This window comes from Gigantopelta aegis, chromosome 4, assembly GCF_016097555.1.
Source record: "Gigantopelta aegis isolate Gae_Host chromosome 4, Gae_host_genome, whole genome shotgun sequence".
NCBI lineage: Eukaryota > Metazoa > Mollusca > Gastropoda > Neomphalida > Peltospiridae > Gigantopelta > Gigantopelta aegis.
The window spans coordinates 10,274,440-10,299,009 of record NC_054702.1 but is presented as its reverse complement, the minus strand read 5'-3'; the positions used below and the strand labels follow the sequence as shown (position 1 = coordinate 10,299,009).

Below are 24,570 nucleotides of genomic sequence, written 5' to 3'. Positions count from 1 at the left end.
ATATGCTTAAGTATTGTCTGTTATTTCTTTTACGTTCATCTGGGTATGAAAAAAAAAAAAAATCATCCGCAAACTCTGTGAATCGGCAAATCCATTCTCACATAAGTTTGGGGATGATTTTTTTTTTGTCATACCCAGATGAACATAAAAGAAATAACAGACAATACTTATACCGGTAATTAAATTTGAATCATACTTGCTAATAAGAACAACACTAAAAGTTCATACTTTATTTTGAATTATTTTTGGTCCATAAACAATAAAGCTTAATAAGACAACTTGCCCATATAAAATGACATTGTCAGATATGACGTTCCCTGGCAATGTAATTTTTACATTCATCGAGAAATGAACAAACTCCCGTTGCTATGTCTGGACCAATGGGATGATGATAAATTGTAATGAATGTAACAGACATTTTATTATTTCCTGATAATCAGTTTAGCAAGCAACACTTGCTTTCGAATTTATTTCCACATATATCCAGAATTCCTAATTTTCAAGAGTGATAATAAAAATAATTTAACCTTTTATTTGCAAATATCTCAAGCCTTCCCCATTGTTTAAAAATTATATTATCATTCTAATAAGGTGTCTGATTTCAAGACTAATTTCTCAAACTGCTTCTCAGTCTGTAACATTTGTTTCCAGATTAAAATGTGATAAACAAGGATTACTACCCAATCCATAGTATGATTTTCGAGCCTTGTCAGGTATATAAAAAAAGAGTTAATTTAGTCCGTTGTTTGTTTTCAGTGTTTGACAAACTAAAAGTAAATTAAACAGACCCACTGAAACTGCACACACACACCACTCTTTGTTCACATTGCGTTGGAAACTTGCGTTAGCCATCAAATGAAGGATGACAGACATTTCACAAACCTGGCTTCCCTTTGTGGGAGCGGTACGTCGTTACAAATCGAACAGCACATTGACAAGGCAAATCTGAGGATCATCTTCAGCTCTTTGTGATTTCCTCCCTCGAAATGTCGCACTCTTCACTTATGATTGTTTTTGACTTGCCAAATATTTGGAATAAAGTTACTCCATCCAACAAGGCCACTTTCTAAATAGTTTGTGGACACCGATTGGTCAGTCGGAGCGGAGTGTATCAGACAGTGGGTTTAATCGCATGACCTTGATAATCAAATTGGCATCAAGTTAAACTCACTGTTTGGTCATATATTTGAATTAATAAGCATGGCTTTCACTCTGAATGATTTTATCTAAGAGAATTATTGGTGTTGACATGTCTGTCTAGATCTCTGGCCTAGCTATCACAGTTGTTGGAGGAATATTGGAAACTGTTAAATGCATATTATACATTTTATTAGGTTGACACCTCAGAACATTGTTTAATTAGTAAATATTAGGTGTGAGCAAAGGAAAGGAATGTTTGTTTGATGACACCTGTGTACATTTTAAAGTATGGCTGTTTGGTATCTAACACTGGGTCTAGACAGAGAGGAAACCTGTTACCACCATTAGGCTACTCTTACCAAATACCAGCAAGGGATCTCTTATTTATCATATATTAGCTAGCATATCCAGGGCTTTTTCAGATCACATACTTTCAGAATTTGATAACTTTGCAAATTAGATGTAAATTAATAGAGGTCACGGCATTATGTTTATTGACATTTAAGCAAATGTACTATGGTGACACTCCATAATTGACATAATTGTCACCATTCAAAAACATTCCAATAGCAATGTTACACTGAAAGCTGTCCGGCATTCAGAAAACAAAAAACGTTAAACACTAGTTTATTTTTATGTAAGGATATCCAAAGTTACGTCATTCAAGTTTGACATCAAATCCATTAAACAAGACACAGTGTCATATATTCTTATGTCATTTGAATATCTAGTAATGGCAGACTGGAATTCAAGTTTTGTGTACAGTTTACAAAAACATGTTTATTAAGCTTGAGATTATGTGATAAAGAGATTATTACTCTCATGTGTTTCAGTATCATCAATATATATTTGGAATAAAAATAATGTATTACACTCACCAGAGGCTCGCATAATACAATGTTTATTCCTAATATATGATATTGATAATACTGAAAAACTCCGGTAATAAACTATATATATATATATATACATGGACTGCTTATACCAAGACCTTTGATGTACCAGTCATGGGATACTGGTTGGGATTGGAAACAACTTGATGGGTCCACCTTGGGTAGGTGAGCTACAAGCCATCACACTTCAATCAAGTGCTCTACCACTAAAAAACTAAATACATTGATTGTGTTCTTGGTTTTCTTAAAGGTGCAGTATCATAGTTACTAGTGTCATGTTTTGATATTTGTACACCTATTTATAATTACAAATTTGCATAAATAAGTCATAAATATCAAAATTGTAATGTGCTTTTATGCCGTATAAACAAGAGATGCATTCAGACCAATTAGATTCCTGCCACCGTAACAGATATGATGAAATGGATGATGCCACTATATCTAGCAAGCTGACTGTTAGCAGCTAGATTGGGTGGACAGAGATAGATGTGTTGCACAAAGACAGCGAACTTGCTGGCAACATAGCCTGTCACAATGTCACAGAGTGTTCGCCTCAGCTGAACACACCTACGTCATCCCCATGAGATTCTCCAACTGCACTAGTAAATTATTGTGTTGTGTTTTTTATATACATGTAGCTGAAGGTTTAAAAGCTAAAGTTAATAAACATTTAAAAGCTAAAGTTAATAAATAATTTTGGAAGGAACCCACCATTGTCCAACTGTAATGCTGGAATGTTTTATGATCATAGAAGCTCCAAATAATATTTTTATATGACTGTTTGGTGTCTTCCTGATTTTAAAAGATTATTGGGGTTTTGTAATGATGTATTTTACCTGCATCTTTTTAAATTTTCTTGTTATGCTGAGTGTCGTTAAACATTCATTCATTCATTCATTCATTCATTCATTCATTCATTCATTCATTCATTAATTCACTAATTCATTCATTCATTCATTCATTCATTCATTTTGAATTGTCAGGATGTTTGATCAATTAACAGTTAAGTTCTGTACTGATTATTAGAAAGAGATGGTGAAAAACATCCGGTTTTATGGGAATTCTGGTTTACAAAGGGTCCGGTTTTGAGAGGTGTCGCTGTATAATCATTTACTCGTTTACAAATAAGGTTTGAAAAGTTTAGTAGGTTGAGGAATGCTGGCTACATTTTAGGTAACATATGTATGTAGATATGCATTCAGAAAACAAATTCATTTGACCTGTAAGTATGAATAACTTAGTGATTCAAGGAGAAAAGTATGTTTTGGTCAGCAGATGCTTACAGTGTTGGGTGAGATGACTACATATGTTTTAAGTTTTATATTTGTCTTACGGTTTATGATATGGGCATACATGGTGAGATCACACTTAGCAATGTTTTGTTTTAAAGTTTTCAAATGTGGAGCATTTTTAACACGATGCTCAGTGGTGTGTACACACATATCTGGCTTAATTTTAAGCACACAGCAAACTCCGAAATAAACCCGTCGCTGTGACGCTGTGCACCGACGACATTTTTTTACCCTTTTGTTCATTACGCGAACAAAGACAAGAAGTTTGCTCACAGCTACGAACTCTTGTCGTGTTCCCACTCTGAATCTGTCCGATCCACGACGTCAAACATTGCCCTGCGTGAACAGGCGACAACCACACCATGCCACCAGCAACCGACACAGCATTGAAAATACAACTCAAGGAAGTGATGATAACCAAAATATTAATGAAGGTCTTCAAATGTTCGGAGAAGCCAGGATGTTTTTCGTTTTTGGTCTTTTGCGGCCAGCAATTTGTAGAGCAATGTTTGTGTCTTGGACTACATTTGTCTGCATTCTTGTTGGAATATTGAAATCTTCTTGGATTAATTTGTGATTGTTTTCACTACTTCGCTGTGTTTGGCTTTCCTTTGTGCAAGCTAACACAGATATTCCGATTGAGATTATCAATCTCTTTGCAAACTAATATGGGAAATGTGAAAGGCAAAAAGTGTCGCAGTTCTCAAGGTTCATTTAATATTGAAAGTGCTGACAGTCTTGGATCAGATCAGAATGATAAGAGTGCATGTGAAAGACTATCGAAATGTAAGTGAAACACATTGATATTCCAGGCCTATCGGGAGCCAGATATAGTGCAGTGTACAGCACTCGCTTGGGATGCAATGGGTTGTAAGATGCATTGCCTTCAGTGGAACTGGGTTTTGTTTTCCACATTCCAATCTGCCACATGACTAGTATATCATAGGCTATGATATGTACTGTCTTGTCTACTGGAAAATGCATAACAAACATCCTTTGCTACTTTACAATAGAGAAACATGTATGGCAACAGCAGGCATATATCCCATCCCCTCCCCCTCCCCAGCATTCAAAATAAGCACTTGTCCATTTGTCCTGACAAGTAAAAGTCTGCTCGGACAAACAAAATGCACCACAGTGGTTGTCCAGTGGACAAGTAATTTTTTTCAATAAAGTTCATTTTGAGCAATCAAAAATATCATCCTTGTACTCGAATAAAACAAACCATATATTTGGACATAAGTAACAGATTTTGCTTATTTCTATCACTGCCCTGCCTCCCATTTGTCTCAACCAAGTGTTGAAATGACCGTATATTAGACACCAAATAGCCATTGTTTAAAATATGCTTAGGTGTCGTTAAACAAAGATTCCTCTCCGTTTGAAGCCTGGATGTATGTTCAGTGAATTTAACCGTGCACTTTAACAGCTTTGTGTGCCGTGTAAAGGGCAGTGTGACTCGGACCGTCACCATAATGCAAAGGCTTCTGGGATGTCATTACATATTTCAGGTGGCCTGTAAAACACAAACGATCATTTACGATATTTATGACTGAATTACAGCATATTGTTTGCACCGGTTCTGCCAATAAATGGCAGTGACTGCTAAAGACAAAAGTTGGGCAGCTTGCCCAGTTGGAAAACATTCAACAGAAAAGAGTCATTGAGGACAATATTCAGGAATTTATATTATTGATGAAGCAATTTGAATATTTGAGAGTTTTTGGGTTTGGAAGGAAATTATTTGATATTTTAATGTATTTATACTTTATGCTTGAATCTTTAATTTATATTCCATGACAAAGATAAGAGGAACTCCATTGCTGGTTGATACATTGCAACCATAAATGGGATCAAAACATATGTACTCCCAACATAAAGGGTCGAATTAACAAAGCCTGTTTTAGACTTGCACACATGTAACTACATATATTTATAATTCTTAAGATTCTTAAGAAAAACAGACTTCGTAAATTGGGCCCAGAATTATCAACTCATTGTTGATTCTTTGGAATGTTTTATGAATTGAGAGAATTATAATTTGGGGTTTTATTGTGGGGTGGGGGTTCAGTTGTCGAAATCCCCCTGCTCTAGCAAAAAAAAAAAAATGACTTGATCCCCCCATAAACTTCATTCACCACAGTCTAGAGCCCACCCTGCATAAATAACTGCAAATGTGCTTGTAATGAATCATCTAGTAAATCAAAAACAATTTGACATGCAAAGTTATAAATTTCAAACACTTTTTTAGTGAGATCAAAACTGAAATGTTCGATATTCAGTCCATCCTCTCTCAAACTGTATTGACATGGTTAAACAGTGAGACATCAGGTCTAAATTTTTCTTATTTTACAATCTGTGTATTTAATATATATATATTTGTTTTCCAGCCCAAACGCGTGCAGCAAATTTGGACTTCCAGCCGACCCCTGAGTTCCCAGCACTGCAATACCTGGACAGTGTGGACGTGGGCAGCCAGGCGGACAGAGTCGGGCTTAAGTCCGGAGACTTCCTACTTGAGGTCAGTGCAACAAGTGTCTCAACATCCAGCCAGATAGTATTTGTGATAGAATAGTCAGTAGACTATTAGATACATACTAGATTTGTATGGCAGTGCAGATCTCTATACTAGGAATGTGTGAAGCCATTACAAAGACTTCTTTCTCTGTCTTCCTCTGCACTCTCTATCTTCCTCACCATCACTTCTCTCTTGTTCTCTCTCTCACTCACCACTTCAGGACCCATATTCACAAAAAGGTGTAAATTTACATCTACGACTAGCACTTACCTCTGCCGTAGATTTACGTTTATGTGCAAGAAGCACCTTATTCTCAAAGACGGTCGTAAATGTAAATGTAACTTAGTTGGACGTAAATCTACAATTTAACACTCTCACCGAAGAAATAATTTAAAACCCCCATTAGAAACGATGGCTACCGGGTAAATAACAAATGTGCAAAACACAATTTCATTTGTCGTCTGCTAACAATAACATCGCAAACGGCGAACCATGGCATTTTGGTATTGGTGAGGATTCGCGTTTTGGTACAAACTTGAGGACATTTCTTAAAAAGGAAAAGATAACTCAGTAGAAATTGGCTGAGTCGAAAACATCCGTTCGATCACCAACAAAAATATGTTCAATCCGTGGGCGTTTGCCATCGCAAACTGCTTCAATTATTGGAAATGCTGCCAGTTTTCCGTAAATAACAGTAAATAATGGCGGTCATGCTTGATTTATTACATATGCACGACTTACGTGCAGCATTATATTTACGTCCAACTTTACATGTAATTTACATTTTCGTTGTTTCGTGAATAGCTCTTCAGTCATAGATTTATGTTTACGTGCAAAACTAGGCTTACAATGTTTTGTGAATATGGGTCCTGTTCTTCCTCAAATGCTTGCTCAGTCATTTTGTGTATGTCTTTGTCACTTTCTTATACTCACTCTCACTGTGTCTTGTAGTATTTTTCCTTTCCTCTTTATGTCTCTTTCTTTCTCTTTCTCCCTCTCTTTCTCCATCTCACCCTTCCTTCCACCTCCCCCTCTCTCTCCATCTGTCCCTCACACTGTCTCTCAATATCTCTTTACTAACAATTAACCTCTTTCTTAAACATGCAGCATTTATGCAGCATGCTTGAACGTTAATTGGATGTTTTCATAGATATAAATTAGAAAGAAATACCAGAAATTCTGACAGAAATGATCTCCACACTTTAAAAAAGAAATCAAATACTGATGGTAATCCCTTCCCCTGATGCAACTCATTATATGCTGTGTAAAAACCTTAAAGTGCAACACTTGCATGTTGTTGAGATAAAGACTTAATTATAGCAACGACACACATACATGTGTGAAAGATTGTATTAAAATATCTGAATTTAGTACTTTCTTTCAAGGTTAACTAGCAATTACACAAATACAAGTCTTTTCATGAGATAACTGTTTTCCTCTCCAACCAATTTAAATGCAGCATATTTTAAATATTTGAAAAACTTCAAAAGGACTTGTTCATCCTCTGTGATGTATATGATCTATTTAAGGATGTGTGATGTTTTTGCAAGCGAACAGTTGTAATCTGAGCAACAGTCCATTCTGTTGCAAGTGTCATTAGATGGTTTTGTTGTTGGTGAATTACATCTTCAGACGATGAATCAACAGAGTGGATTTCACCTAGTCAGGCTGGATATTGTTATGCACACATTAATGCCAACAAAGGAGGTCATCTTATGTTACATAAATTTGTACATGCACAGTAGTGATAAAATACCCCAAAACAACACGAATGACATCGGTTTGTTCCATTTACAGCCAACTGTCACTGTAAATATATCAGTTTGGTTATCGAAGACTGCTGGAAATCTTTATAGTTTCCTCTGGTTTCTTTTATGACATTTTGTTTTCTTCATGCCATGGTGGTATGTCCAATACTTGGTGACCATTAAATATTTTACGGCTATGAACACGTACATAAAGGTAATGGGCTGTTTCAAGTGCCTGCATGGCCCATCATAATAAAGGCATGGACAATGGCTGGTGGTGTTTCCTTTTATGCTGTTTGGTATGCACATTTCTTGGCTTTATGGTCATAGTGAATTTACTTGAGCATTTTTGGTATAACTTAAATTGAAAATGCTAATAATATATAGTGCTGGAAACATCATCTCGTATACCAACCAGCTATCTATTAAGAGCTTTTTCAGTTATCTTTCCTTAAGACACATATATATTTTAAACTATTTGAAAGCTATTGGTATATTTATTGGATAGGCATTATCAACAAGTTTGTTATTATGTAGCTAGAGGCAGAATGTAGCAATGGTTTGTAGGATCATTTGCTTTATCATGGCTCAGGTTTTGTCCTGTCCAAACCAGAGCTCTGTGACTGGTATATCAAAGGCTGTGGTATGTGCTGTCCTGTCAGTGGGAAAAAGTGCATATAAATGATCCATTGTTGCATATTTGGTAGGAGCCTACATAGTGGCAGCAGGTTTCCTCTCGTTATTTCCCAGATAATTGTTGAAATAATCATGTCATAGGTCAGATACCAAATAACCATAGTTTAAAGTGTGCTAAGGTGTCATTAAAAATATTATTTTTTGCAGCAGCAGATGTTTTGTTATAACTAAGGAATATGTCTGCCAGAAAGGGGTGGGTTCTATAGCTCAGTCCGTAGAGCTCTTGCTTGAGGTACATGGGTTATAGGATCATACCCCGTCGGTGGACCCATGTATACTGTGATTAGGGTTTTTTCATTCCAACCAAGCAGTGTCCCACGACTAATATATCAAAGACCACGTATGTGCTGGCCTGCCTGCGAGAAAGTGCAAATAAAAGAATCCTTTTTGCTAATGGAAAAAAAAAATGTAGCAGTTTTTCTGAGAAGACTACATGTACATGTATGTTTCCAAATTGCCAAATGTTTGACATCCAATAACTGATGATTCATAAACAATTGTACTCTAGTGTCATCAAACAAAACCAACTTTAACTTCACCAGAGTTATCGTTCCTTTGCTAATGGGTTGTTTTCTCATTAATCTGTGCTTGCATTATCATATTTTCTCATGATAAGAACATAATAGCAGAAACGCCTTTATTGGACAAGCAGTTTTGAATTATGAATAAAAAACAATAATTTCAGTGTCTGTTTGTTGAAATTGTGGTTTCAAGGATAACACTTTTAGTGTTTCAAAATTAATGGTTGCTAAGACCAGACTTATAAACCTGGAGATAGGTGTTTGTTTTTGTCTCATAACTGTGTTGTTTCGGTTTAGATCTGTCAGAAATGTGCTAGAACAGCTTAGCTGCGGGTTTTCTTGGTACTTTGTTTCGACGGAGCTCAAGTGGGCCACTAAATACTTGATCCGCTTTCAAGGAAAGTAGAATGATTGATTAGCACAGATCTGTTAAGAAAAGCCAGTCAGTGGCAGATAACTCCGCATGCTCACAAATGCTGAAAACAAACACGCAGATGTGAACAGCCAGTTCTGAGTAAGCTGGCCTCATTCTTCATAGAGCAAGTTTGTCACATCATCCTGTTGATGCTGAAGGTCTATTGGTGTTTATCAACCTTTTTTCTTTGTTTGGTTTTTAATCTGACAGCATACTTGTAGACATACAGTACCAATTTATATCATTGTGGTATGTGGTGTTCTGCCTGTAGAGGCTCAAGACCATATGTCAACATCACTGTAGGGAAGAAAGGAATGTTTTATTTTGGACACAATCAACACATTTTAATTACAGTTGTATGGCAGCAAACATAGTTAAGGACCACACAGATAATGAGACTTTTCAATTAGCAGCAAGGGATCTTTTGTATGCAGCATCCCACAGACAAAATAGGACATACCACGGCCTTTGTTACATCAGTTGCAGAGTACTGGCTAGAGTGATCCTAGACCGGCATACATCAAGCAAACGTTTTACCACCTAGAGTGACAGGGAAACCCCCCCAAAGATTACCTTTACCAAATGACAGTAAAGGGTTGTTGTGTATGCACATAGATAGGCTTGTGCTGCATACATGTCATAGAACACTGGCTGGAATAGGCACACAAAAAAACAAAAACAAATAGGTTCACCAAGGGATTTGATCCCATGACGTATCACACCTCAGTTAAGGAGTCTAAGACTGTGATACATCCCACCCAGCATCTAAGAGATTCTTACTAAACAAAATGTTAGTGTCATTAAACAACCAGCTTCTTTTCAGTTACTTTGTTTGTTGCCTGTCAGTTATTGAGTTAATTTTTAAAAGATATTTCACTGATATTGTCAAGCTGTTTGTACCACGTTGTAGTTGGTGGTTATCAAGTGTTGATGTAGTACGACAAGCTCTCGGTATGAGAGGTAAATATAGGTGTCCCTGTGAGCGACGGTGGACACAGATGGCACAATACAGTCAATATTGGAGGAAGGGGCTGGTTCGGCCACAGTGCAATTATCATCCATCTGAAGGCATTCTTCTGCACAATGGACACATCAAGTGTTTGCTGGGAGAACGCTTCTTCAATGGAAGAGTTTTGTTACTTGACACCGGCGCTAGTGGAAAGTAGTTGGGTGATAAATACAAACGTATAGATAGTACGAGGACCAAGGGTTTGAAGACCTACAATAACACAACCTCTCTGGGCTTGATTAACGTCTCGTTTCAACGTCGAGCTGACTCGTCTGATCTGTTTGATGTCCGAGCTGTTTGTCTGATAGTTGGACTGTTCTATACATGACAAGTGATGGTGTGTTTGACAACTGTTACTCAAATTACTCTTCTGGGACAAATTCTTTAAAGTTGTCCTTTTATGACATATTTACTCACTAGTTCTGAATCTGAGAAGAGACGTCAGAAGAATGTATCTTTCAAATGCCTATAACAGGTATTAAACTGAGGGTCACATACTTCTTTGAACCGTACATCTTTCAGCTCTTCTGAATCTTTCAGTTATATATTGCACTTGTTAATACAGTGAAACATAATCATGCAACCATCTGATTTAAATAGGTCACCTCATTTAATATGTATCTAATTCAATACAAAATAACCTCTATGAAGCAGTCACCCGTTAGTGTTATAAGATGCCATGGTGATATTCCTTTAAATAATCTAATATAGTCCAGTCTAGTGTGTTTTAATCAGATGCCCACATTATGAGGTAACAAAGGAATATCATAATTATATGATCAATGTTTCCTATTTGATGTCAGTATGACCTAAAGACTCCATTATGTTTGGTATGTTTTGTAATGTTGAGTTGTAATTCAAATACCACAATGACATACAGGTTAAACAATCTTCTTTATGACACTAAGTCAGTACAGGCTGGCTTGATTGTTTAAATGAAATTAGTTCCTTTCACCTATCACACATTTTGTTTGATGGCCTGACAAGTCCAACAAGAAATGAAAAATTATCTCCAATATTGAAGACCCTGCATGGTGACTCAGTCTGTAGTTTAATTTGTTTCTTGTCATAGAGATAAAAATTTAATTTTTCTTTGTTTAACAATACCTAGGGCACATCGATTAAATCATCATCGGCTATTGGATGCCAAACATTTGGTAATTCTGACACATAGGCTTCATTGGAAACCCGCAACATTTTTTCATAAGCAGCTAGGGTTCTTTTATATACACATTCCATGGCCTTTTGATGTACGAGTTGTTGGGCACTGGTTGTAGAAAAAACCCTGCAGGTTTGGCTGAGAATTAAGGCTTGATCCTAAAATCCAAACACATCTGATGAGCGCTCTACCAACTGAGCTAAATCCTGCCCCTCTAGTCCTAGATTACATACAATTATTGTACAGACAAATACTATCAGACAAATACTATCAGACAGATACTATCAGACAGACAGATACTATCAGACAGATAATGTCAGACAGATCATGTCAGACAAATACTATCAGACAAATACTATCAGACAAATAGCCTAGTGGTTAACATCATCAGGTTTTGAGGTAAGAAAATGAAAGGAAAGAAATGTTTATTTAAACTACACTTCAGCATAATTCAGTGTCTAACATTTTCAGGTCCAAGGCCCATATTTTGAAGCTTTATCTTAGTGCTATAAAATCATAAAACCATCGTAAGCTATGACATCACTATGTCACGTGCTATAGTGATGTTATAGCCTACGATGGTTTTACGATTTCATAGTGCTAAGATCGCTTCAAAATATGGGCCCTGGATCTTAGATGGCACAAAACAATGAACTAATAACATTGAATGATTCTCCTTCAGATCAACGATGAAAACGTAGTGCGTGCGTCCCACGAGCGTGTGGTACAGCTGATCCGGTCGTCACGTGACCGTCTCAAGATGAAGGTCGTCACGGTGCGCCCTCTGGAGAAAGACAACGACTGGTTCATCCATCAAGATGGTGCGATGACTCTACCCAACAGAATCAAACGACTAGGTATGGAACGTAACACAAATAGCAATTACAGTTGTGTATGACTACTTAGTAGAAATCTGACAAAATTTTCAATAACATAATCGTAACAAAATCAAGATACTAGATGATGGCTGATCATAATTTTCCATTTGTGAATATAATATCAAATAAAAATGAAAATGAGGGAAGGTGGAATGATTCTTTTTTTTCCTCATAAATTAACTTGTACTTTTAAAACTTAATCTCACATTGCTAGATTGCATAGTCTGATAAATTGAAACAGTGTAGCTTAAAATAAGCATATCATTTGTTTCATTGGGGAAATATATTAAAATTTAATTTTGTTGTTAATATGGTTGTGAGATGAATTTTTTTTTTACAACCCATTGAATCTGTGAAAAATTCAGAAACTATATATACCGGTACATATAATGTTGCCTTCTTTTTTTAATAAATAATTAAGATCTCATATGTAGTAAAGTGGAAAGGCTACTTCAAACACTGCCTGCCTCACTGTTGTGCATTTATTATTTGCATTGTAATGCACGTGTGTGGTTTCTTCTGTTGTAGCTCCAGCCCCGCCCAAACGAGATCCGCAGACCTCTTTGTCCTACAGTAAAGGAACATCCAGGTCAATGGCCGATGGAATGGAAGAAATTGGTGAGTTAATTTTTAACAGTGGGGACAATATTTAAAATTAATTAATTAATTTGACTCATTGTAATTATTAATGAGTATTAGTTAGGTGATGAAGTTTTAAGGAGTACTGAATTGAATGGAATTTTCTAAGTTAGATGTTCTGTTTGCCATTTGTAACTGTTTGACAGCTTTGGCCTCTGAGAATTCAAAATTTGCATAAATGCACATAAAAAATTTTTCTAACATTTATTTATGTGAAACATTGTTTTAAAATGTTTATAGCTTAAATACTGATCAAGAGATTTACATATTCTAAGTTTTGATTTTTCATAAATCTGCACAAGTTTGACACACTACTGTTGATACTTTTAGAAACAATTTAGAATGAAAGAGTGTCAATAAGTAATAGAAAATTAAAAATGAATAATTAATTCTTTTTGCAGACAGTTAAAAGCAAAACATTGTCTCAAAATGTTTTAAAGTATAATTTATCAGAGTAATTAATGTTCTTTTCTTTTTCTTTTTTACTAGCCAAATTGGATCAAATTGTAGCTGAATTTGAAGGCCAGACTATTGCCCAGCGACCACCTGTTATGAATAATGTACCAGGAGAACCTAAAATCGCATCTGTGAGGGCCGCCCATGCTGCCAAACGCATGTCAGTGGTTGACCTCGATAACATCATGGTCAAAGATGACAGCAGCTCTAAAGGCAAGGAATACAAGAGTCCATCGGAGCTGAGGATTCAGAAGTACCACAAAAAGCATAACGGAATAATGGAGAGATCGAAAAGCACACCTGACCTTGTTGCTGAAATTGAGGCAGGCCATCATGGGGAGAATATCTATGCAAAAGCGAACATTCAGACGGGTGCTGGAAATGTGGTGTACAAACAGAACGGGGGCGTGTGGAACAGGTCTCCTACAGCTGCTCACAAAGATGGCTCTCCACGAAGCGGCATGAGGACGGTCAGCTATGCTGGATCGGTCCAGAAACCTCCCGTTTACATGGACCCGTCAGCACTGCATGCTGGAGTCTACAGTGGGAGTTACGCCAAGGTGTACGAAGAACCCAAGTACATGATTCCTGCAGTGCCTGGTCGGAACCCAATACCAAAGAGACCAGCACCTCCACCGCCTTCGAAGGGGGAAGTAGTGTCTATAAACACGACTGCAAGTTCTAATGGGATATATGCAAATGTCTCAGAAGAAATACAGGTGAGAAAGAAGGAAGAGTCACCTTATGAATCTAGTTTCCGGCCGGGCACATTGGCCAGACTGAGCAAACATCCCCAAGTGTTGACCAACTCCTTGGAACAGGCTAAGCTGAAGTCTCACCAAAGAAGTGCCAGTTTGGGTAACATTGACATGCCCAATGATGATGATGGCAAACCTTCCGTGTCCTTTGCCGAAGACAAAGTGTTTCAAAATGCAGCATCATTCATCCAGAAACATCCCAATGCGACTCTTCTGGTAACAGCAGATGTCTACAAAGCCCAGAATAAAAGTGGCAAGTACTATGAACCCGAGCCAGACTATGATGACCCCAGTGATGAGGACAGACGGCTGCATGCTCAGTTGAGTAATAGAGCCCAACAAAGTTCTAACTCCAGTACTTCCTCGCAGAGATCATCAGTAGCTAGGTCTGAGAGAAAGATGTCGAGTGACAGTTCAGGCACAGTCACTGTGATATCCATCAAAGCAGATCAGTTGAAAAAAGATTCGCCACTTTCTAACAAACGATACACTATTCACTCGGACATTCCATCCTCAATTTCAGCACTTCAGTCAGAGCGTGAAGCTTCAAAAATCATAATACCTCCCCGACCGAATGAACCAGCGCCTCTCCCTCCAGCAGTGCCTTCTAGCTCGGACAGTTCTAGACGATCATCACTCCAGTCCAATTTTAGCGGTGATCGTGACAATTCGTCGGAAAAAATTACGGCCATGTACCCAGCATACTACAATCAAAATTCAAACAATAAGTACAAGTCTACATCTAGTACAGACAGAGTCCACAACAGCAGCAGTAGCAGCATTTCAACGACAAAATCTTCGCCATCTGTTGTTCACAAACCTCCTCCTGAAAGTGCCCCACCTCCTCCCCCACCACCACCACCTGCTCCCCCAGCTGCTCCACCACCACCCCCACTTCCATCAACAGATCCACCACAGCTGAAAAATCAAAACGACAAGCCGCAGCCGTTAATACCACAAGTGAGCTCCTTGGACATCATGGCTGCCGTTGCCAAGCGGCAGGTCAGATTAGATACAGAGGGACCGAGAATGACGGAGGAGAAACCAGCTCCACCTAAAGATCCCGTCAAGGAGAAGCTGACCATGAATCAGGAAGCTCTGAAAGCAGCTGTTGAAAGGCGTAAGAACATCCTTAATAAAAATGCAGACACTGCAGTGGTGGAGTCGATTGAAGCGCGACTCCAGAAGACGAAGAAATTGCAAGCAGCAAAGTATTTCTTTTCTAGTGACACCATGAAACGTGGTGGCGGCACAAATAATGATACAGTAGAGGCGGAAAGCAAACAGGAGGCGAAAAAAGAGGAAGGTGATGCTAAAGTCGAAGGTCAGGTGAAATCTGTTTTCAGTTCCAGCACGCTGAAGAGTGCAAAGACCTCAAAAGCATCTAGTGTTAGCAATGATGTTCCAAAGAGTACAAAGAGTGTGCCAGCACCAGTTCCTGTCAAAACAACTGCTGTACAAAAATCACCCCCCAAGCCAGCTGCTAAGGTAGAGAAAGCGGCTTCCCAGCCATCCAGTCCAAACACAGGCAAAACAAAATCTGAGTCTCAGCCCAGTGACTTTCTTGCTTTGGCTGAAAAACGACGACAGGAGTATCTAAAAAAGAAGTCGAGTAAGGATGATGGTGGTACTGCAAGCACACTTCCTCGAGCAAAACAAAGTTCATCAGCATCAAAAGCATCCCCTTCCAATCATCATGGCAAAACAATCGAAGTGTTACCAGCCAAACAGACAAGCAATGGTGATCATTCGAAACTAGCAAAACAAGGCAGTAGTGATGACGATAGGGATACAAAGATATCCATCAAGGACAGGATAGCGAAACTGGAAAAGAGAAAGAAGGAGAACATGGAGGTGATAGGTGTTACCGAGGATCACTCTCACACTGATGGAGGGTCCACTCTTCACAGGAAGGGTCATCACACCAATGGGTATGGTTTCGTTGCACCTCCTCCTGGCTTTGGTGATTCTTCCGGTCAGACGGCGAGAGATGGTGTGGTTCAGATAGATATCATTCCTCCACCTGCTCACTTCGCCAACGAGAGCAGTACCGACGAAGGTGTGCATTCGGGGGACCAAGGCGGTTCCTCTGCATTTGGCCACGACGACGCTGCCAGTCAAGTGTCCTCCGTGTCCACGATCAGTACTCTATCCAGCGAGCCTGGTGAGGGGGGTGGTGCCTCCAGGACAAACCGGTCATACGAGATCGCACCACCACCACCCCCTGGGTTTGACGATTCCACTGATCCGACCTACGAGGAGATTCAGGGCAGTGGGTTCATCCCACCGCCACCCGAGTTTGGGAGCGGTTCGCAGGATGCTTCCAACAAGAACAAGCCAATGCGACCTTTCCAGACGAAGCCAGTGGACTCGTGGCTGTGTACGGATGTGATGGACTGGCTGGATAGTCTGAACATGTCCCAGTACAAGGCAGGCTTTGCTAAAAACTGTATCGACGGTCCCAAACTGCAGGGGCTTGGTCGGAACGATTACATAGAGCTAGGCGTGGTACAGGTCGGACACAGAATGAACCTGGAGAGGTCCATCAAGAAAGTGGCTATGGGGAAGTCATCAGCGGAGGTTGTAAGGTTGTGAAAGATTGTGGTTGTAATGATGATGATATTCCTTTGGTGTAGTTCTGGAACATGGTGTGTGAATCGATATGAACGGATTATTGGAATACTATATTTAGTGCTGTTTTTTAAACAGGAAGGTATGCACACACATGTATATTGGATTGGAAATGAGAGTATGAAATTAAATATAGTTTCTTGTGGATTGTATTGGATTTTCCCCAGATTTATTGTGCACCACACTGGTAATCTGGACATAGTGTGTAAATAACTCTTGGAATGTTACCAGTACATTATATAATCTGAAATGTAATATGCAGTTGTGATTCATCGGCCTGGATTATACATTCCACTTACTAGAGTTTGTGAATGGGTGTTGAGTTTGTATCACCCATTCTCCTAAACATGGATTACGCAGATGAAGTAACAGGATTATATATTTGTTCTTGATTCATAAACTCAGCAATGTGTTTGTAATGGACTGTTTTATAAGGTGAATAAGAATCTTGTGATAGTGTGTTTGTAAACTGTACACTCTAGTCTGTGAAGACAGGTCAGCAGCATTACATTGGAGATTATTTCTTAGAGACATTACTTGTAAAAACATTATAATTTCTGTTTGCAGACAAAATTAATGTAATAATATTGTTGTTCTTTCCTGTATTCTAGAAAACCTTGCTTTCAAATGACACACATTTTATTCTTTAAGTATAAACATATCTTTGATGTTTTGTGATTACTCAGATTATACAGTGAACTCAGTTTTAATATACTTCTGAATTACAAATGTAATTGGCATTTACAATGCTATAGAATATAGCATTGTATTTGGACTGTAACATCCTGTCATGGACATCCACACTGAAGATGCTGGAACCTTGATATAAAATGCTAATGCTAATTTAACTTCCAAATCTGCCAAAATGATCAAAGACGTTCACAGCACTTAAAATCAAAACTGACAAATGACGACAAACAGTAGTGAAGCAATTAATTGTGTGATGGTTTTATTTAGGAATCAACTGATATTCATCTACATCGCACAATAAAACAACAGCATGCAAGAAATCTAAACACTCTCTGTATATAATACTAATTACTACATGTAACAAATACCTGTAAAAAAACGAGTAAAGTTTCATCAATTAGACAGCAAATGCGTTATGATATCATTGGTTATATCTACATGGTTTCATTTTAATTTTAATTTTTAATTTTTAAATGTTGAACAACAACTTTTAATGGAATTTAGGTATATTTATCTGAAGCAATATTTTATAATTAACTTTGAACTGTTATATGTCATTTGTTAACATGTTTTAGTATAAATCAAAATGAATGAGACTAGAATCTTGAAAGAAAACAGTTATTTTTACATGTACTTATTAGTTTCTGTCTTGTCTTTATCAGTGGATGGAAGGCTGTACATTCCTATAGTAAACATTCCATGAAATGTCCATACAATGAATATTTACAAAAGGCTTGTATTTTATTGTTTTGTACATTACTGTTCATATGTTATTGTTATTTAACTTTTTAAAGATTGTAAATACGCTCATATTTTACTAACAGTGTATATTCTGTATCATATATATATCCTAGTCAGAACTGTTGGAGTAAAGTTGTAAATGTTTAAAGAATGAGAGATACAGTTTGTTGGTTACTTTAATTTGCACACAATTTACACATTGTGCATTATGCAATTTAGAGTTGTCTCCTCCAATTTTCATGGACACATTAATTTTGTAGAAAATATAAAATGTCCTAATTTTTCCAGATGTTACAGTAATAATATATTTATGTACATGTATTAGTTGAGGCAGTATGAGAAAGAAATCAAATAAAATCAAAGAACAGATGATTTGAATCAAACTTCAAGGTACTCAGTATTTTATACAGCATTCTTAATTTATGCAGATGGGTTTCGTAATATCCAGTGTTACTTTAGGACAATTCAGTTGGTTTATATTCCATCAGAATTTCTGTTCATGACAACAAAAGTTTTTGAAAAAAAGAGGAAAAAACATTTTGAAAGAGATGAACATTACAAAAACTTAGCTGATAGGAAGTCACTGTGACATTATATACACTTTCCCAGACAGGACAGTACATACCACTGCCTTTGATATACCAGCTGTGGGATATTGATTAGGATGGGGTAAAACCCAATGGGTCTGGTGAGCAGGTTCAGTCCTATAGGATCCAATCACTTCAGGTGATCAATCTACCGACTGAGCTGAATAAATGGCATACATTATCAATAATTACATGTATTGTAATTTCCATTTAATTTGAGGAGATGATCACAATTTGTTCAGTCACACACCTTGTACATGTGTATGTTAGTGGTAGCATATTACACATAATAGTTATTACATTATATGCTGTTCAAAATTTATAAAACAAATTTGTAACTTTATTTTAAATCTCACTCTAGAAATAATACAATACTCATAAATATCTTGCAGTAAAAATATATAAAAATTAAAAAGTGTTTTTCGGTGATAACAAATTCCTTGAAGCATGCTGATGTACTAGCGATTATCAGTTTTATGTAACTACATGTGTGTGAAGATTATGGTATAGAGGTGTGATGTTACAGCGGAACATGAGATGTTTATAGAAAATAACAGATTATCAATATGAACCATATGGATATATTACCTATTGTTAATGCTTAAAATTAACATTTATTTTATTCCTTAGATTACTTAATTTTAATTTGATTTCTGTATAACTATAATTTTTAGGTTTTAATTATCAATAAAACTCTCTACTTTGTATTTTTATAATAGTAGCCCACAAAATATGAATTACTTCTGTACTTCTGTGCTTTTAACATAATTTTATTTATATTAAGAATAATTAGAGTTTGACAAATATGCAAAAACATTACAGGCTAAAACCTTGACCCAGTCCTCACATACAGTTTCGAAAGAAGCAATATCAGTCAACAGATTGTATGTGTATTAAATTAACCATACCATTAAACATTGTTGTCTGTGTTTTTTTACTATTGGTTGCCATGACAAACAGAACATACAATTTTATGATATAGTTTTAATATTTGGCTATAGTGTTAACACCTGACTGACTACTTTTATTATAAAGAACACAAATACAAATGATAGGCTAGTATGGTTAAGCTAACTGTGTTAGTGTGATATTTTTCTTTTCAATATTTTTGTTTAAATACTAATCAAACCAAATCAAAATCATTTATTTCATATATATGAATCATAACAAATGGCATACATTTGTAAACATATACATAATAAGTACATATAATGGTTACAATACCAGTGCAGGATTTGATTTCAGAGTGGTTGTTCTTTAATGGTTAAGTTTCAGAATATTCAGTTGCTATTTATATTGATTTAATACTCGATTTTGAACATTTTTCATAACACTGTTACAGCTAGTTTTACAGCCCCTAAAAGTTTTTAACACCTTACTGATAGTAGTAATTTGCTCACACAAGCACTGACTGTTGTGTTACTGAAAATAAAGTGCTAATTTTTTCAAATATGTATCATTGTTGAGATGTTTATCTTTGACTGCATGCAGTGGAATTTAACATATCAACAAATTTAATTTACTGATATTGTGAATGTCCCATCCAGGCTCCTGAGAAATAGAAAATCTGCATGACCCATTTATCGGTTACTCAAAAACAAATTTAGATAACCAATTTTCTTTTTGCATAACCTGTTATGTCCACTTAACTGATGTCCATAATTTAATGCACAAACAAAAATGCGGGTTAAGCAAAATTAGATTTATGTGAGATACATGCAAATGAAACGATCGCTCTATAAATTTCTGCCCATCTCAAAGACAGGTTAATGACATTTTACAACTCCACACTGATTCATTCCAATAACTATTTGTTACACTAATATTGAGATTATTAGCATACTACACCTCAGTATTTTTCATTTGTTATTTAGAATGTTAATTGTATGGCTTGAACTTTTTTGTCTAAACTTTTGTGTGTGTGAGTATACATATACATACTAAATGGATGATGCTGGCCAATTTTTACACAAACTAGATGTACCATAAGTATAACCGTAGGTATGATTGTTTATAAAACAATGTCAGCTATACAAATCGGGTTAAGCTTGTTTTAATTTCCCCTTGATCTCTATTCTATATAAGGAAGGAAAATATTCAGTTTCAGTCAGAAATCTGGTGACTCATTAAACAACGACATATGACTTCCTGATCAAGGTGTATTTAACCTGTGTAAAATACAATAATTCTATAGAGGTAACAAGGAAAATGATTTACACTTGATAAATACTATTAAAAAAATACAGATCCAATATGAGAATGACCAGTGGATACGAGTTTTATGTTAGAAGGTATTATTATTAGCAACATGAGCTACCTGACAAAAACATGTTGACTTGACACATCTACATGCATGTTATACAGTGAAAACTGCATGTCTAAACCAGGTACAAATGGGACAAAGTTAAAAAAAAGAGTCCAGTTTTAAAGGGTATCCAGTTTTAGAGGTTCTAGTCTATATTGATACATATACATGTACATGTATTTGAAAAGGGACCCATTATTATTTAATTTGTTTGCCTGTCCCAGCTGGTTCCTTATCACTGGCAAATCATAGGCCATGATATATACTGTCCTGTCTATTAGGGCCTCCATCAGTCCAAACTATTGGACTCGAGTACTCAAGGGTCAAACTCGACCCGAACCAGAGTACCTGACACTAGATGATAATGAGACTAAAAAATAAAGTAAAATATATGCATATATGCATCTTAATTCCAGTGACGAACATGAATCTGAAATCATGCCATCAAATTGCATTTGGAAACCAGTTGATACATTCAGTATTTTCACCTATTAAAAAAGAGAAACTAGCACATGATCATATAATGATTTATTGTGTAACTTGTATCACTGATTATAGTTACTGATGAAATTAATGCCCTACATTGTCTCACTTGTACGGGTACTCACGGAGACTCTACTGTCTATAGGAAAGATCTTTTGCCGTTTGGTAGGAAATGCCTATGTGGTGGCACTGGATTTCCTCTAGCCCGAGTACTCTGACTGTAAGAGAGCCAGACGGACATTTGGACATAAACACGCTCTCATTACGTGTTTATGTCCAAATGTCCGTCTAGCTCTCTTACAGTCAGAGTACTCGGGCTAGATTTCCTCTTGCTATTTAAACCATTTAGACCAAATATCACAATAACCGTGTTAGACAACAAATAACCATAATCTAAAAATGTATTGAGGGGTTAATAATCATTAATTTAATTCTTCCCCTGTTAAATTAATTAAAACTTTATGATAAATCATTATTCACATATAACCTTTTCTCCTAACTTGTCATACATACACTATTACGGTAAATTAACATACCATTTACTCTTTATCTTGTTTATTTATGCTGTGAAGTGTTTGTCAGTAATGTAGATAACAGGTTTGTAGCCTGAAGATCAAATGTATGTGTATATATATGTATACAGCTTTGTAATAAAAGTAAATAATTGTATATATATATATATTTTTTACTTGAGGTGCTCTTTCTCACTAGTTGCTGAGACTAAGTTTTAAACAAGCTAAAAAAAATTGTTTGTGGTTAACAGCCAATTATTTAAGCCTATGTGAATGTTTCACGTTGTAGCTTATAAAATGTAACATGAAGACATTTTAAAATTAATTTGGGTCTACTCGTTAGAAAAGAAAAAGGACAGAAAATTACTATATTGACAGTTGATGGTATTTAAGATTTTTTAAAATCGGAAGCTTTGGTATAAATAAATTACCTTAATTATTAGAAGAGTGACAGTCTATCCTAGTCACAGTTACTAGAAAGGTTATATACATTGGAACTGGGATAAGTGTCACTAGGTATCCAAGATCCAAGGGGAGGCAAAATGTTTAGTGGAATTGTATATATATATATATATATATATATATATATATATATATATATATATAAAAAATGGAAACAATTCCATATTTTAAAGTATAATTCAGTATATTATGTTTACACTAACTCGGGTTCATATGTATCATGCCCATGCAAACAAATAAACATACATGTGGATGGCTTTTGGTAAATTCACTTGACTTGGATCATGAGCAGATCATGGGCGTTTCTCAGTGGGCAACATGGATGGATGTTCTTTTAACATGACTGTAACCAATTAAGGTTCAGGAATGAACACCTAGGGCACGACTTAAACCAACAGCTAACTTCTAGAAACACATTAGCTTGCAACATACACAAGTTTATTAATTCAGTTTCATTGAGAGTTAATGCTTCTCCCAGTTATTGCAGTCTGCACATAGAAGAATGCAAGATTCATGTTGACAACAAGACGGTAACAATGCTGTATCAGATCTTTCAGTATCTCCTTCCTACAACAAAGAACCAGGAACTCCAATAGTTTCAGATTGGCTGTGGACACCATTTACCTATAGATTTTCAATCAGTTTCGATCAGTCCACCTTTGTTGACATTCTTCATTAAATCCTTCAAGAGGAAATGTAATCGGATCTCTGATGAGATTCTAGTGGAATCAAAGTAATCTGTAAACCTCAGGTGAATGCATCTTTTGTGCCATCCCCCCCCCCCCCCCCCCCCACCTCTTTCAGTTCAGAATAAGCACACCAAAACAACAACTCAATGGGTACTAGCTTTTACTTTCAATAATGCACAGTAGGATGAAACTCATGAAAGGCATTGCAAAGAAACACAGTTCCTGTAATAAAATAGAATCCAGCATGTTGCCCAATTCTAGTATTAAACTTGGTGAAAAAAATTATCACAAAACCACTGTTTTGGAATATACCATCAGAAAATTGTCTGTTTATTTTGAGAATTTTTTTTTTTTTAAGAATTTAATTTTTTTTTTTTTAAATGAGAATATTAGAAACAACAGAAATACTATTTTATGGATCCATCTTGTCCCTTGCTGCTTCCTGTGGAAAGTTTATTGTAAGAACACACAAAGCCACTAATATTATTGGAAATGCTATATCAATTGCTTCTAAAACTGGACATTTTGCTTTGCAAACAATTTTAGACATCTTGATGAACCTTTTACATCAACTGCCTTCACTTAAAATTGAAATGGTCATTTGGAATATTTTTTTCTGATCATCATTTTTAATTAAGTTTCAAATAGTCTTGGTCATATTTTCAAAAACTTCAATTAGAATGTATTTTAGAAATCATAAATTATGACTTACACTAAGTCTTCTTGTTATCTCAATGCAATTATATATTGTATTTACTGTTAATATTTATATTGGTTGGTAATAAAGCCTAGTTACTTATGTATTTTTGTACTCCAACCTAACTAGATGAAATGTAAAAATCAAAGTACTTTCTATTGGCATGAATGCATTGATTCTGTCAACTACTCACACCAATATTTAGTTATGTGACAAAGATACACTTTTTAACTTATAACTGATATGATCTTAGCAAGTATATTATACATGTACCGTATGTTGGATTATTTTCTTACCGAGAGAGGATTGAATATTTGGAAGTAATCAGTTTGAAAATAAACTCTTCCAGTACAATGAATTTGTCTGTTGTCTCTCATAACAATATGTCTGAACAGATTCTCTACCAGTCTAGATTTAACATTCTATAGGAGAAATTTAAATCTTTCACATTTTTTCTTCCGCAATTCTGAGAGATACAACCGAAAAACTGTTCCTGAACTTATTCTCTCATGAAAAACTTGTCAATTTTTTCCAGATGTTTTGTCCAATATAAGAATCCATCATATATGGCCATGTAGGATAAAAAAAAGTGTACACCTGACCTGGGACAAAATTTCAAACTGAGGACATCTTCTTTTTTTTTTAAACCAC

The 24,570-nt window shown here is 36.1% G+C and overlaps 1 protein-coding gene across 1 annotated transcript in view; it reads left to right on the top strand.

The window, feature by feature from the left end:
* The window catches only part of LOC121372324, a 175,917-nt gene extending 151,644 nt beyond the window's left edge, over positions 1 to 24,273 (top strand). The window contains exons 17-20 of the mRNA XM_041498620.1: positions 5,716 to 5,846; positions 12,074 to 12,248; positions 12,798 to 12,887; positions 13,398 to 24,273. Of these exons, the coding sequence (XP_041354554.1) occupies positions 5,716 to 5,846; positions 12,074 to 12,248; positions 12,798 to 12,887; positions 13,398 to 16,717 (3,716 nt within the window). The 3' untranslated portion in view covers positions 16,718 to 24,273. The remainder of the gene's footprint in view (positions 1 to 5,715; positions 5,847 to 12,073; positions 12,249 to 12,797; positions 12,888 to 13,397) is intronic.
* The last annotated feature ends 297 nt before the right edge of the window (positions 24,274 to 24,570 follow it).